The 12,171-nt window shown below is 36.4% G+C and overlaps 3 protein-coding genes across 3 annotated transcripts; all 3 read left to right on the plus strand.

Moving 5' to 3' along the window:
• The first annotated feature begins 1,198 nt into the window (after positions 1-1,198).
• LOC113689089 (disease resistance protein RGA2-like) lies at positions 1,199-1,957 on the plus strand. Its single transcript, XM_027206920.1, has one exon. It carries the CDS (start codon positions 1,199-1,201, stop codon positions 1,955-1,957), a length of 759 nt encoding a protein of 252 aa, XP_027062721.1.
• A 794-nt stretch (positions 1,958-2,751) lies between these two features.
• LOC113689090 (putative disease resistance protein RGA4) lies at positions 2,752-4,326 on the plus strand. The gene is made up of 2 exons (XM_027206921.1): positions 2,752-3,910; positions 4,205-4,326. The coding sequence occupies exons 1-2, from the start codon at positions 2,752-2,754 to the stop codon at positions 4,324-4,326; spliced, it is 1,281 nt and encodes a 426-aa protein (XP_027062722.1).
• On the plus strand, positions 4,236-7,320 carry LOC113689968 (cathecol O-methyltransferase 1-like). Its single transcript, XM_027207791.2, has 4 exons — positions 4,236-4,840; positions 5,580-5,890; positions 6,287-6,351; positions 6,840-7,320. Exons 1-4 carry the CDS (start codon positions 4,386-4,388, stop codon positions 7,134-7,136), a joined length of 1,128 nt encoding a protein of 375 aa, XP_027063592.2. The 5' UTR covers positions 4,236-4,385; the 3' UTR covers positions 7,137-7,320.
• Positions 7,321-12,171: the final 4,851 nt, after the last annotated feature.

The raw sequence follows: 12,171 nt of genomic DNA on the forward strand, positions 1-12,171 counted from the left end.
ATTACTAATGTAAAATATTTCAAAAACACTTCAAAAAATAGTTAATTTAAACAGAGTACAGTCCCACGGCGATATATATTGCCCTCTTCAATCCCGTGTTTTTTTCCCCCTAATTTTAGTTTTACGCCGGCACCACATGCACACGTCCGTCTCTCAAAGCAAGCTATTGTGTAGTAGCTGGATTCCTTTGAAAGTTCAGAGCAGCTTCCACCACAATTGCATGTGTCCATCTCTCGGAAAAGGTGTATTATTGTGATACTTAGTCGTCTTCCTCTGAAAGTTCAGAGCAGCTTCCTTTCCTCAAGCAATTCAAATAGTAATGGATTCACCATTAATTCAATAGACGAATTTGAGGTTTTTCAATATCGCTTAAAATCTTGAGTAGAGCAGTGAGTTCCCTGGTGTGGAATCCAATTACCAAATACCCCTTCAATTGCAAATACTTAATGTAAGAAACGTTTTGAGTAGTTGGTAGAGCAGTCTATTCCTTGGTTCAACATGCAAGATGTATCTTTCGAATTCACACGCTGCGATATTGCCAGTGTGGGGCCGACTACTATTTTATAAGCCATTGGAGAAAGTGAAATAGCATTTTTGCTAAATAAATGTGAACAGCATTTTACTATATAAAGGAAATCAACAGTTCCCTGTGGCCCAATTTGAAATTTTGAAAGCAAACAAAAAAGGCTAAACAAATCAGCTGAAAAGGTATATAAAAATACACAAAGACTAAGAGACAGTTGATGAATCACTTTCAAGAGGAAGAAAAGAAGGGAACGAGTGACGTCAAGCATAGAGGGCGCATGGGATCAGGTTTTTAGGTTGAAAACACCGGAAAGAAGCACAAGAGCTGGGAATGCATGTGGAGGATAAGATTCTGCTATTTCTTTACTATTTTCTCTTTGTATTCTAAAAGCTATTTTATTTAGTAAAATTCAAAATATGTATAACCCGCCAAGGGAAGAAGGAGCTGAGAACATGGATCCACCCATTGTATACTAAATAAAAGTTGACTGGGAAGACCAGCATGCTGCTGTACCAAGAAAACAAGTATATAGCAATGTAGTAGGAGTTGTCCCAAGTAACCAATCTGGTTGTCCGCCTTTGTATCAACCTTCTATTTGCAACCAAATATCCTTTCCAAATATCTATCTTCGCCACATTTTATTTCCAATGCTCCTTGTACAAAAACAAAGAAATGGCTGAATTGCTTGTTCCAAAGGTAATAGATGTATTGGGTAATGTTGTCGTGAAGCAGCTTGGGGAGAAGGTTAACCTGGTGATGGGGGTTGAAGAAGAGGTGGCAAATATCAAAAAAAGCTTGGAAACGATTCAAGAAGTGCTGCATGATGCAGAGAGACGAAGGGTGAAGGAGAGACCTGTCGGAAAGTGGCTAGAAAAGCTTGAAGACATAACATATGAGATGGATGATGTACTGGACGAGTGGAACGTCAAGATTCTGAAACCAGAAAATGAGGGAACTTATCGGAATGCCAGAATGCAGCCAACATTGGGGAACAAGGTTCGTTCCTTTATCCCATCCCTTTGTTCTTGTCTCAAACAACTTCCTGTGCGTAGTGATATTGCTTCGAAAATAAAGAAAATAAATGAAGAGCTAGAATTAACTTTCGAAAAAGCATGCCAGTTCGAATTTATTTCAAGTTCGGGGATTCCTGATTCTCAAGATTTTCAGCGAATTATGACTACCTCAATCATCGACGAATCAGAGATCTATGGTCGAGAATCTGATAAGGATGCTTTACTTGACCAAGTTTTGTCTAAGAGTACTAGTCAAGGAAGAGATGGGGTTCAAGTTATCTCTGTAGTAGGGGTCGGGGGTAGCGGAAAGACCACACTTGCCCAGCTGCATATCGGATCCTTTCGACCAAAAAAGGATCGCAAAAGCCATCTGTGGAGGCCAATTGTGTATTTGTCCGCCTCAACAATGGGTGCTTAGAGGGGGGCCTCCCCAAGATTCGAACCCTGGTCCTTTGGGGTAAGGATCTTCGGGTTGAAGTCCTGGTACCAGTACTAGGACTTCAACCCCAAGACCCTTATCCCAAAGGACCAGGATTCGAATCCTGGGGAGGCCCCCCTCCAAGCACCAGAACTTCAACCCCAAGACCCTTATCCCAAAGGACCAGGGTTCGAATCCTGGGGAGGCCCCCCTCCAAGCAGTACCAGGACTTCAACCTCAAAACCCTTATCCCAAAGGACCAGGGTTCGAATCCTGGGGAGGCCTCCCTCCAAGCACCAGGACTTCAACCCCAAGATCCTTACCCCCCTCCAAGCACCCGTTGCTGAGGCGGACAAATACACAATTAGCTTCCACAAAAAGGCAGTAGCCCAAGTGGTATCAGAACTTCAACCCCAAGACCCTTGCCCCAAAAGATAAGGTTCGAATCCTGAGGAGGCCCCCCTCCAAGCACCCGTTGCTGAGGCGGACAAATATACAATTGACCTCCACACTATCCTTGAGAGTGCTGGAAAAAGTTCTCATGACATGTTAGAGTTGGATTCGTTGATCCGACTTATAAAAGAAACTTTTTCCGGTAAGAGATTCCTGCTTGTCCTAGATGATGTCTGGACAGAGGATGACTCAAAGTGGAAACCTTTCCAATACTCTCTCAAGGATGGGCTCCTGGGAGTGTAATCTTGGTGACAACAAGGAATCATAGAGTGGCCAGAGTGGTGGGATCGACTGATACTCACGGCCTAGGCATGATCTCTCACTCTGATTGTTGGCTAATCATGCAAAGGATAGCATTTGCTGGAAAATCAGGGGACTTATGCAGGAAGGTGGAAAGCATTGGGCAGAAAATTGCAAAAAAATACAAGGGGTTGCCACTTGCTGCGAAGACTATGGGAAGCTTGTTACGGTTCAAAGATACCGTACAACAATGGCAGAATGTTTTGGATAGTGAGATATGGCAATTAGAGGAAGCGGCCATGGAACTTTTCCCTCATTTGTATCTAAGCTATAACGAGTTGTCCCCGGAGCTGAAACGTTGCTTCTCCTATTGTGCTGTCTTTCCCAAAGATCATGAGATAGATGTAGAAGAGCTTATTAGGCTGTGGATAGCACAAGGTTATGTTCACCCAAGACGAAGAGGTGAGCGCTTGGAGCTGGTGGGCCTTGAGTACTTCAACAATTTGGCAATGCGTTCCTTTTTTCAAGAAATACAAAATGTTAAATATTACTATGGGTTTTATGGGTTAACTGAATATATGCAGTGCAAGATGCATGACATAGTGCATGATTTTGCACAATTTCTCACAAAAAATGAATGTCATGCACTTGATGGAACTGGAAGAAATTCATCTAGTGAAAGACCACGTCATCTAACAATTTTGGAAGAAGGCACTGAGGAGGAGATGTTTAGTTCTCGAGTCGTTGATTTTGGACGGCTCAGGAGCTTTTTAACTTTTCATAGATTTGGAAGAGTAGTTCCCCAAAATCTGTTCTGCCATTTGAAGTGCGTGAGGACTCTGACTTTATGTCATTGTGGGCTAGCTGAAATCCCAGCCAAGATCGGAGGGTTGATTCATCTTCGGCACTTGGACTTAAGTGATAATCCTTTCGTGGCACTGCCAGAAGCTATATGTGATCTATATTATCTGGAAACTCTGGATATCACTTTTTGTGATAAGCTTTCGAGCCTTCCTGAAAGGATTGAAGGCCTTGTATACTTGAGGCACCTTTTCAATGAGATGACCGATGAATTACGTCAAATTCCACAAGGACTCGGGAAGCTGACATCACTTTGTACTTTGTCTCGGTTCATCGCCAGGAGCAACTCTGATGATTTGGCAATTCTGAAGGACCTAAACCAACTGGAAAGATTGCACATTGTAACTGAAAGAGAAGTAGATTTTGGGAGTGCGGAGTTCGGAAAGAAAATCAACATGCGTAAGTAAGTTTAATTTAAACAAAAGTAAATTTTGTCAAATAATAAGTAAGTTAAATTACTCAAAGTATAAATTTCTATTTCTGACTAAAACTTATCTTTCAGGCATATACTTACTAGTTTTAATTAAAACTTACTAAAGTTAATATTAATTAATTTAATATAATATTTAAAAAATCGCTAAAAAACTTGATCTGCCACTAGAGGTAATAGAAACCTATAATAGTAGGTTCCCTAATATCGCTATCATAACTATAGATGCTGTAGCATGTCGGCATTTCCTTTTGTGTCTGTAGAAACTGGAACGTGGGCTGCTGGGACATTTGCACCAATGGTACGTAAGCTTAGAGGCTCCGTCTCCTTAAATACTGGTACAAGCCGAAAGCTTAGTCACCAGGGCGAATCCACAATTCAGTGAACATAGAGTAGAATCTGTAGTTAGTAGGCCGGTGGGATCTTTTGAAGTGTAGTAGTAATATGGATTCTTTAGCAGAAACAACCAAGAACCATGGTGTTGTACTAAAAGAAGAAGATGAAGAAGAAGAGCAGTTCTCGTACGCCATGCAGCTAGTTACCTCTGCAGCGCAGCCCATGGTGTTGCTTGCTGCCATAAGGCTCGATGTGTTCGAGATCATCGCCAGAGCTGGTCCCGGTGCTCAACTGTCGCCTTCAGAAATTGCGGCTAACGTGTCTTCAGAAAACCCAAATGCCGCTGCTATGCTGGATCGAATGTTGCGGCTTCTGGCAAGCTACTCGGTGCTCACCTGCTCCGTTGCCACCGACGTGGATGGCGATCATGATATCCAAACGCCGACAAGAGTGTATGGATTGGCACCGGTGGCCAAGTTCTTTGTACAGAACAAAACAAAGGGAGGAGGTTCACTAGGCTCCGTTCTGGGCCTGCTTCAAGATAAGGTCTTCATTGACAGTTGGTGAGATTTTCACTTTTCTTTTATCCCGTTTAATAATAACAAAAACTCCTATGGTTGAGATTACTCCTTCGTGGATGCATGGTAGAGTAGCAGGAATCATTACAGTCATGATTGGCCAAGAAAAAAAATGCACGGCTGAAATTATGAGTTGGGAATCATTTTCAACAATATGTGTGGATCCCACCAAAATATATACTGAACTTACACCGTGTTAAAATGATTAACATTGTAATCAAATTCATTTAAAAAAAAAAAATTTCCAGCCCCTAGTCCATTAAAAAAAAAAATTGAAGAACAAATCACTCCTTTGCTTCTAACTATGCCTTAACCTACAAGTAGTAATTCTAAGATGCACCTATTGAGTTTGTTAGTGATGGTCTTTGATCCTCTGCAAAAGGATTACTTTAGTGATTTTCTTCTAAAATAGCCAAAATAGGATCAGTGGATTTTGATAGAGCAACACAAGATAGTGGACTTAAACGACTCAAATCTCTACTTCGGTTGTAACACATAATTCCTTTATGAAATATCAAATCCATAGACTATTATATTTAAAGTAGCGCACTGATTACTCAAGACAACATAAAACTGTCACGGATCTATAATAAATTTTGTTCATAGTTTTCATTGTGAGTTCACGTGTAAACTCTATGGATGCTTCTCTTCTTTGCATGCATTTAAGAACAATTCGGCTTGTAAAAAGGTCTCCATAACATATGCTTTTGGACCCAAAATTTAGGTATGAATTAGAAGATGCAGTTCGCAAAGGGGGAGATCCGTTTCACAGGGCGCATGGCACGCATGCATTTGAATTTCTTGGAAGCGACCCCAGATTCAATGAGGTATTCAACAAGGCAATGGTCCACCACACAGCTATCGTCATAAACAGAATGCTTGAACGGTACAAAGGTTTTGAGCACCTCAAAACTTTGGTAGATGTTGGTGGTGGTCTTGGAATGAACCTCAATATAATCACAACTAAATACCCTAGTCTCAAGGGTATTAATTTTGATTTGCCACATGTTATACAACATGCACCAGCCTATCCTGGTATAATTTTTGCTCTTCTCCATTTGTTGCTCAGTTATGTTTGCTCTTTTGCTTCATTACCCTTTAATTAACAAATTCAAGATAGCATGTGAGAACAAATAAAGAAACAGAAGCAGAGATTTCAAAATAATCTCCGTTAAATTGCAAAACGAATGAGTTAGTTTTGGGGAAGAAAGGCACTTACCATCATGAGTTTTATAATTTTTTTTTTTTGGAATTAAAGAAGTTTCAATATGTTGTACGACACACTGTTATACTGAATCACAGGCTTCCACAAACTATATATTGTTTGAAAAGAAGAATTGTTTATTCCATAAGTCCACTGCATTAGAATAGGATTTTTTTTTTTTAATCTGTAATCCATTACCTTCTACTCTTAATAAGGTAAATTTGCAGGTGTTGAACATGTTGGAGGAGACATGTTTGAAAGTGTTCCACAGGGGGATGCCATTTTTATGAAGGTAAGTTCAACTTTGAAGGAAATATTATTAGAAGTCACAACAAATGCTATCTTTGAACAATATTCTGCAGATCTTTTCAATCTAATTATCTACAGTCCTCTTTTGAACCATTCTATGCAGATCTTCACAGTCTAATAAGTTATCCAACTTCTTATTTGAGTTGCATTTATTTTTACCACTTTAATCAATGAACAGTTAGTTGTTAGGAGACAGACGCTTTAACTTAAAAGTTACTTACACATGTATATAACACTCTCTCTAACTTTAGTTATAGCACATGGAATTTTAAATAATCAGGAAAGTATCTACAGATCAGGAGAATACTTACAGATTAAGAGATAGGATAATGACACATTAGAAATATTAGTAGTTGTGAATGATCTATAACTCTCAAGATCATAAAGTCTGTCATCTTCTTATGATGCTTTGTAAAAGGAGTGCCTTTTGTCTGGAATACTCACAGACAACATCCATCTATACTTTTGTAGTGGATTCTTCATGATTGGGATGATGGTCATTGCTTGAAGTTGCTGAAAAATTGTTACAAGGCTCTACCAGACAATGGAAAGGTAATAGCTGTTGACGCAATTCTGCCTGTGGTTCCTGATGATAGTGCACGCGACAAAGCTACTTGCCTAGCAGATCTTGTTGTGGTGACTCAATATAGGGGAGGAATTGAGAGATATGAAACAGAGTTTCTAGCCCTGGCTACTGCTGCTGGATTTAAAGGCATAAGTGTGAAATGTTTTGTATGTAACTTGTGGGTCATGGAGTTCTATAAGTAGATGACTGGTTCATGGGGCATTGTACTTTAAAACCTTAAATGCTGTATGTTGAGTGATTGCTAATGTCATGGTGACCATCTGCAATCTACAGCGAGGAAAAAAAAACTGCAATATTGACCTCGTAAGAATAAATTTATACATTGTTTTGTTTCCGAATATGATAATTATGATGGAGTTAAGGCAAGTATGATTGAGTTAGGTGTGGTTGGGTATTGTTAGTGTACATGGAAAAAAAGTTTTTTAATACAACACATTTACGTAAAAGTGCACTATCCTACCTATTAAAAGCCCCGAGTGCAGCCCCCGGGGCTAGACCATCTGGTCTTGGGCTTTTTCCGGAACTCCAAGGTCAAGTGGTCGAATCTCACTTAACTCCCGGTGCGCTTGGGATGGCGGTGTACTTGGACGCAGGGGATTAGTCGGGCCGCCTTCGGATCTTGACCCGAACACCCCTGTGTTGACAAAAAAAAAAAAAAAAAAGCTCCGAGTGCAGAGGAACAGTAGAAGTGGCATCACCGTGTTTTGCCGCTTCTTTGGTGATTTTGTGCAACATTAGGGGCAATTTCGGTAGGGTATTTTCCTTGCTGCCTTCTTCTTTCTTTTGCTTTTACTTATTTCTAGCATTATATGCTAATAGCATGAAGTTCGAGTCATTCCAAAACTAAACAGTGAAATATAAGAATTTGAACTCAAAATCAATGATCAAGGTATCTTTTAGTTTTACGATTTGGAATTAGATTCACAAAATTTTGACGATCTAACTACAATTTTACAAATCTAGTGACCCTAATAGGTTCCAAATTGCATTTATAAATTTGGGTTGTGAATTTTTTAACACAGAACAGATTCATTATTATATCTGTCTTGATAAACTAATATATTTGTTTATGATCAAAAGATAAGAAAAAGGCCAGTTTATGGGATATACAATTTCTTTTACAATCAAAATTATTAATTTCTTCTTTATTTTCAAATAAACTGATTTTCCTCGTTTATACCTTTTTTAGTTTCGTGATAAGTGATGAGACAAGAAAATTGACATGGCTATAAAGTATGCGCAATATTACCTAATTAAATGTCTCCAAAACCCAGTTGAATTTTAGGTGAGGACAAAGTCTCTGGCAAAATTAAACACAAAAATCAAGCCATTCACGTTTTTGGGTACAGATGTTTGGATTTTCTGGATGCATACCGATTAAGGAATAATCTTTAAGTATCAAAGTAACAGTGTGGCTGCTCGGGTTTTTTTGGTTAGGAAATTGGCTTAATTTTTTTTAAGATAAGTTTCTTGTTTTGTGTAACAATAACTAGTTTTTTAATTGATTTTAGTTACTTGAAATAGTAGTCAATAAATTTTCTATTTTGTTTAGAATTAAAAATTTTTTTCTACTCTGTGTAAGTTTAGAGAATTATAATTAGTTTCTTGTTATTATTTGAATTTTGGCCAAAAATTATTCCTTATAAATAGGTGGGTTGATATACTATAAAGAGACACACAAAAGCACACAAGAGGCGACATATAGCCTTATACATGGATGGTGAGAGAGGGTTCTTGGGAGATGAGAAATGGTATATAAGGGTTGGATTTGAATTCAAGTTGTATTCTTATATAGGATTTTTCTCTTATAATAAAGAATGAGTTTCTTTTCGTGGACGTAGGTTCAATGGTAGAACCGAATCACATTAAATATTGTATGTAATTTATTTTTTATACTTGTGATTTATTTCTCATTAAATTATTATATACTTGTTATCTCAATAACTTTTTTCCCAAATTTGGATCCTAACAATTTTCTGGATGCATAAATTTATAACAAAGCCAGTCACATACATAGTATGCGCATGATTAAAAATGACCATTTTGCTCTATTATCATTAGAGTCATGTCTAATTTTATCCATTTATGTCACTGCAAAGGGCAACAGCTCCACCAAAAAAACATACCTTGGAAAAAATTTAAAAACAATAAAAGAAAAAGAACTTGGTATCGGTTCAAATTATAATTAATTAATTGAATCTTGTTTCTTACGTCATGGTATGTAAATATTTGAATCAAAAGCTAATCTAAGCCCTCTAATAAAAAATTGAAAATTGATAACGGATCCAGTCACATACAAATATGTGCACCATTATAAATGACCATTTTGCCATATTATCATTAGAGTTGTGTTTAATTTTGTCCATTACATGTCATCGCGGAGGGTAGCAACTCCACCAAAATAGATACCCTAGAAAAAATTTAGAAACAAAAAAAAAAAAAGAAAAAGAACTTGGGATCAGGTTGAAGTGGCATTTTATAATGAATTAACTGAATCTTATTTCTCACGTCATTCTATGTAAAGATTTGAATCAAAAGCCAATCTAGGACTTCTAATGAAAAATTCATAATTCATAATTGAGCTAGTCACGTGCACAATATGTGCATTATTAAAAATGACCATTTTACTTTACTATCATTAGTGTCGTGTTTAGTTTTGTCCATTATATGTCAACACGAAGGGCAGCAGTTTGACCAAAATAAATACCCTAGAAAAGATCTAAAAACGAGAAAAGAAAAAGAACTTGGGATCAGGTCAGAATAGCATTTTATAATGAATTAACTAAATCTTGTTTCTTACATCATGCTATGTGAATATTTGAATCAAAAGCCAATCCAGGCCCTCAAATGAAAAACTCCAAAATTTAGTGTACAAGAGGCAATTTTATCTAGGACAAACTCCAAAACTATTTTGGTGAACTTGCATGGGACATCTAATCTCATAAGAAATAATTTCTTAATAATTGAGATATCTATGACGAATTATTTTACTTAAGAATTTCATTTCTTTTAAATAATTTTGAAAGCCTTGAACTAAGCATTCTCCATTTTGATCAAATTTTAGTATTCCAATACTTCACCTTAGATTAGGTATTTTTCACCTCGATCATATTTAGGTGTTCTGTCACTTCACTAATTTATTCCTCTACTTTCTATTTAAACCGCTAAACTTCCCAAATACATTGAATTTGTACTTAAAAAGCACACATATTCATTTTTGAGTAGTCATTAATATAAATAGTAAAGTATGAGAAATAATTAACTCTAACATGAATTGTTAATATCTCACATATATTATAATATCAATTTTAATAATTCTTTAAACCTTTTCATATAAAAGGCAGACTTATTCTTTTATTAGTGAATGCGATTCACATATTTCAAATAATTCATAATTAGTCGAGTCTAATCAAACATCATTATGTAATTTGGAGATGTAATACTTATTCACAAGACTAAGTTTATAAATGCCAAAGATAAAATGGTTTTAAGTCATCTAACACTATATTGAGAAATGGACTTTATTTTAGAAAATAATAAATATTTATGTAGTTCCAATATAAGCCCATTGGATTAAAAAAATCTGTAACTACATATTAATGAAGCAACTTTCACTTAAAAAAAAAGTATATACTTATCATTCTTAATCTTCAATTTACTTTTTTTGAATCCAAGTATATCAAATATCTAGTATTTCATACCCAAGGAATTTAATTTAAAACTAAATATACTAGTTATGATATGAACATGGGATCCATGATTCGTGTTCAAATCATGAATGAGGTTGATTCATAGAGGCTCATTAAAAATTTGCAAAACCAGCCATTCCTTCCTTGGGGTTTAGTGTGTTTAATTAAGTTGTTTGTTCTTTAATGACGTTTGTTTAAGTGTGTCATTTGTCATTATTTTCCAGTAATTGTTAGTTGGTTAATTAGTATTAATTTGGAGTTAACTTGAGTCATTAGTTTGGTTAACTAAAAGGCTAGGTCATGTTGACCATAGTTGAGCCTTAAGTCAAGTAGTTTCCTAGTTCTAGCCGAGTTAGGTTTAATTAAGTGTTTTCTAGTTGAATTAGGCTTTTGAGTCTTTGTAAAGGTTATAAATAAGCCTTAAGTTTGATGTTTTTCAATAAGACATGATGAATGAAAAAAAATTGCAACAAAACATACTGTGTTTAGTGAGTCTCTCATCTAAGAGATCCAAACTTGAATATTTGAGAGGATTCTTAAGTTTTCAATTGATTTATTAATTCAAAATCATGTTGAATTGTGGCATCATTCTACCCTTCTAATCTATTTCAAGCAGTCCTTGATCGGATTAGAATCCATCAAATTTTGTCCATAGTTCGATCAAGGTAGATTCTTTAGTTGCCTAAGAGATCCAAAAAAAACTTTTTATTTAGCGAGTCTCTTGTCTAAGAGATTCAAACTTAAGTACTTGAGAGGATTCTTAAGCTTTCAATTGAATCATCAATTCAAGATCACGTTAAATCGTGGCGTTATTCTACCCTTCTAATCAATCTCGAGCGGTCCTTGATTGGATTAGAATTCATCCAATTTTGTTCATAGCCTGATCAATATAGATCCTTCCGCTGCCTAAGAGATCCAAAAAAAAATCTTTGTGTTTAGCGAGTCCCTTGTCTAAGAGATCCAAACTTAAGTACTTGAAAGGATTCTTAAGTTTTCAATTGACTTATCAATTCAAGATTAAGTTGAATTCAAGATTAAGGATCCTACCCTTCTAATCAATCTCAAGTGGTCCTTGATTAGATTAGAATCCATCCAATTTTGTCCATAGCCTAATCAAAATAGATTCTTTTGCTGCCTGATCTACTCGTTTTTTCAAGAGCGGGAGCTTGGAGATTCGAGACTCGCATCAATTGGTATCAGAGTTTCGACTCTTGATCCAGGTTAATATCCTTTTCTTTTCTTGTTTTAGCCTTTGTTCTTCTACCAAACTCTATCTTATTAAAAAAGCTGTACTATTAATGCTACTGTTCATGATACTATTCATCATTGCTGTAACAGTACTGTTCATCATACTGTAGCGACACTATTCATCTGAAGGAGGAAAAAAAATTTCCATCTTAGGGTTTGAATCTCCACAGTTTTATTTGTGTCATTCATTTCTAGTTGTTTCCTTAGTATCTTGTTGAAGTCGCTAGGGTTTGTGATCAATCTTGTTGTCCGCATTTGTTTCCTTTGCTAGTTGCATGTT

This window comes from Coffea arabica, chromosome 5c (assembly GCF_036785885.1).
Source record: "Coffea arabica cultivar ET-39 chromosome 5c, Coffea Arabica ET-39 HiFi, whole genome shotgun sequence".
Classification (NCBI taxonomy): Eukaryota; Viridiplantae; Streptophyta; class Magnoliopsida; order Gentianales; family Rubiaceae; genus Coffea; species Coffea arabica.

What these genes read in the sequence shown, in the direction of transcription:
- LOC113689089 (XM_027206920.1), top strand. Translation starts at nt 1,199, where the DNA reads ATGGCTGAATTGCTTGTTCCAAAGGTAATAGATGTATTGGGTAATGTT.
- LOC113689090 (XM_027206921.1), top strand. Translation starts at nt 2,752, where the DNA reads ATGCAAAGGATAGCATTTGCTGGAAAATCAGGGGACTTATGCAGGAAG. An exon ending in CGGAAAGAAAATCAACATGC is followed by an intron (nt 3,911 to 4,204) that starts GTAAGTAAGTTT and finishes TTGTGTCTGTAG; the next exon opens with AAACTGGAACGTGGGCTGCT.
- LOC113689968 (XM_027207791.2), top strand. Translation starts at nt 4,386, where the DNA reads ATGGATTCTTTAGCAGAAACAACCAAGAACCATGGTGTTGTACTAAAA. An exon ending in AAGGTCTTCATTGACAGTTG is followed by an intron (nt 4,841 to 5,579) that starts GTGAGATTTTCA and finishes CCCAAAATTTAG; the next exon opens with GTATGAATTAGAAGATGCAG. An exon ending in GGGATGCCATTTTTATGAAG is followed by an intron (nt 6,352 to 6,839) that starts GTAAGTTCAACT and finishes ATACTTTTGTAG; the next exon opens with TGGATTCTTCATGATTGGGA.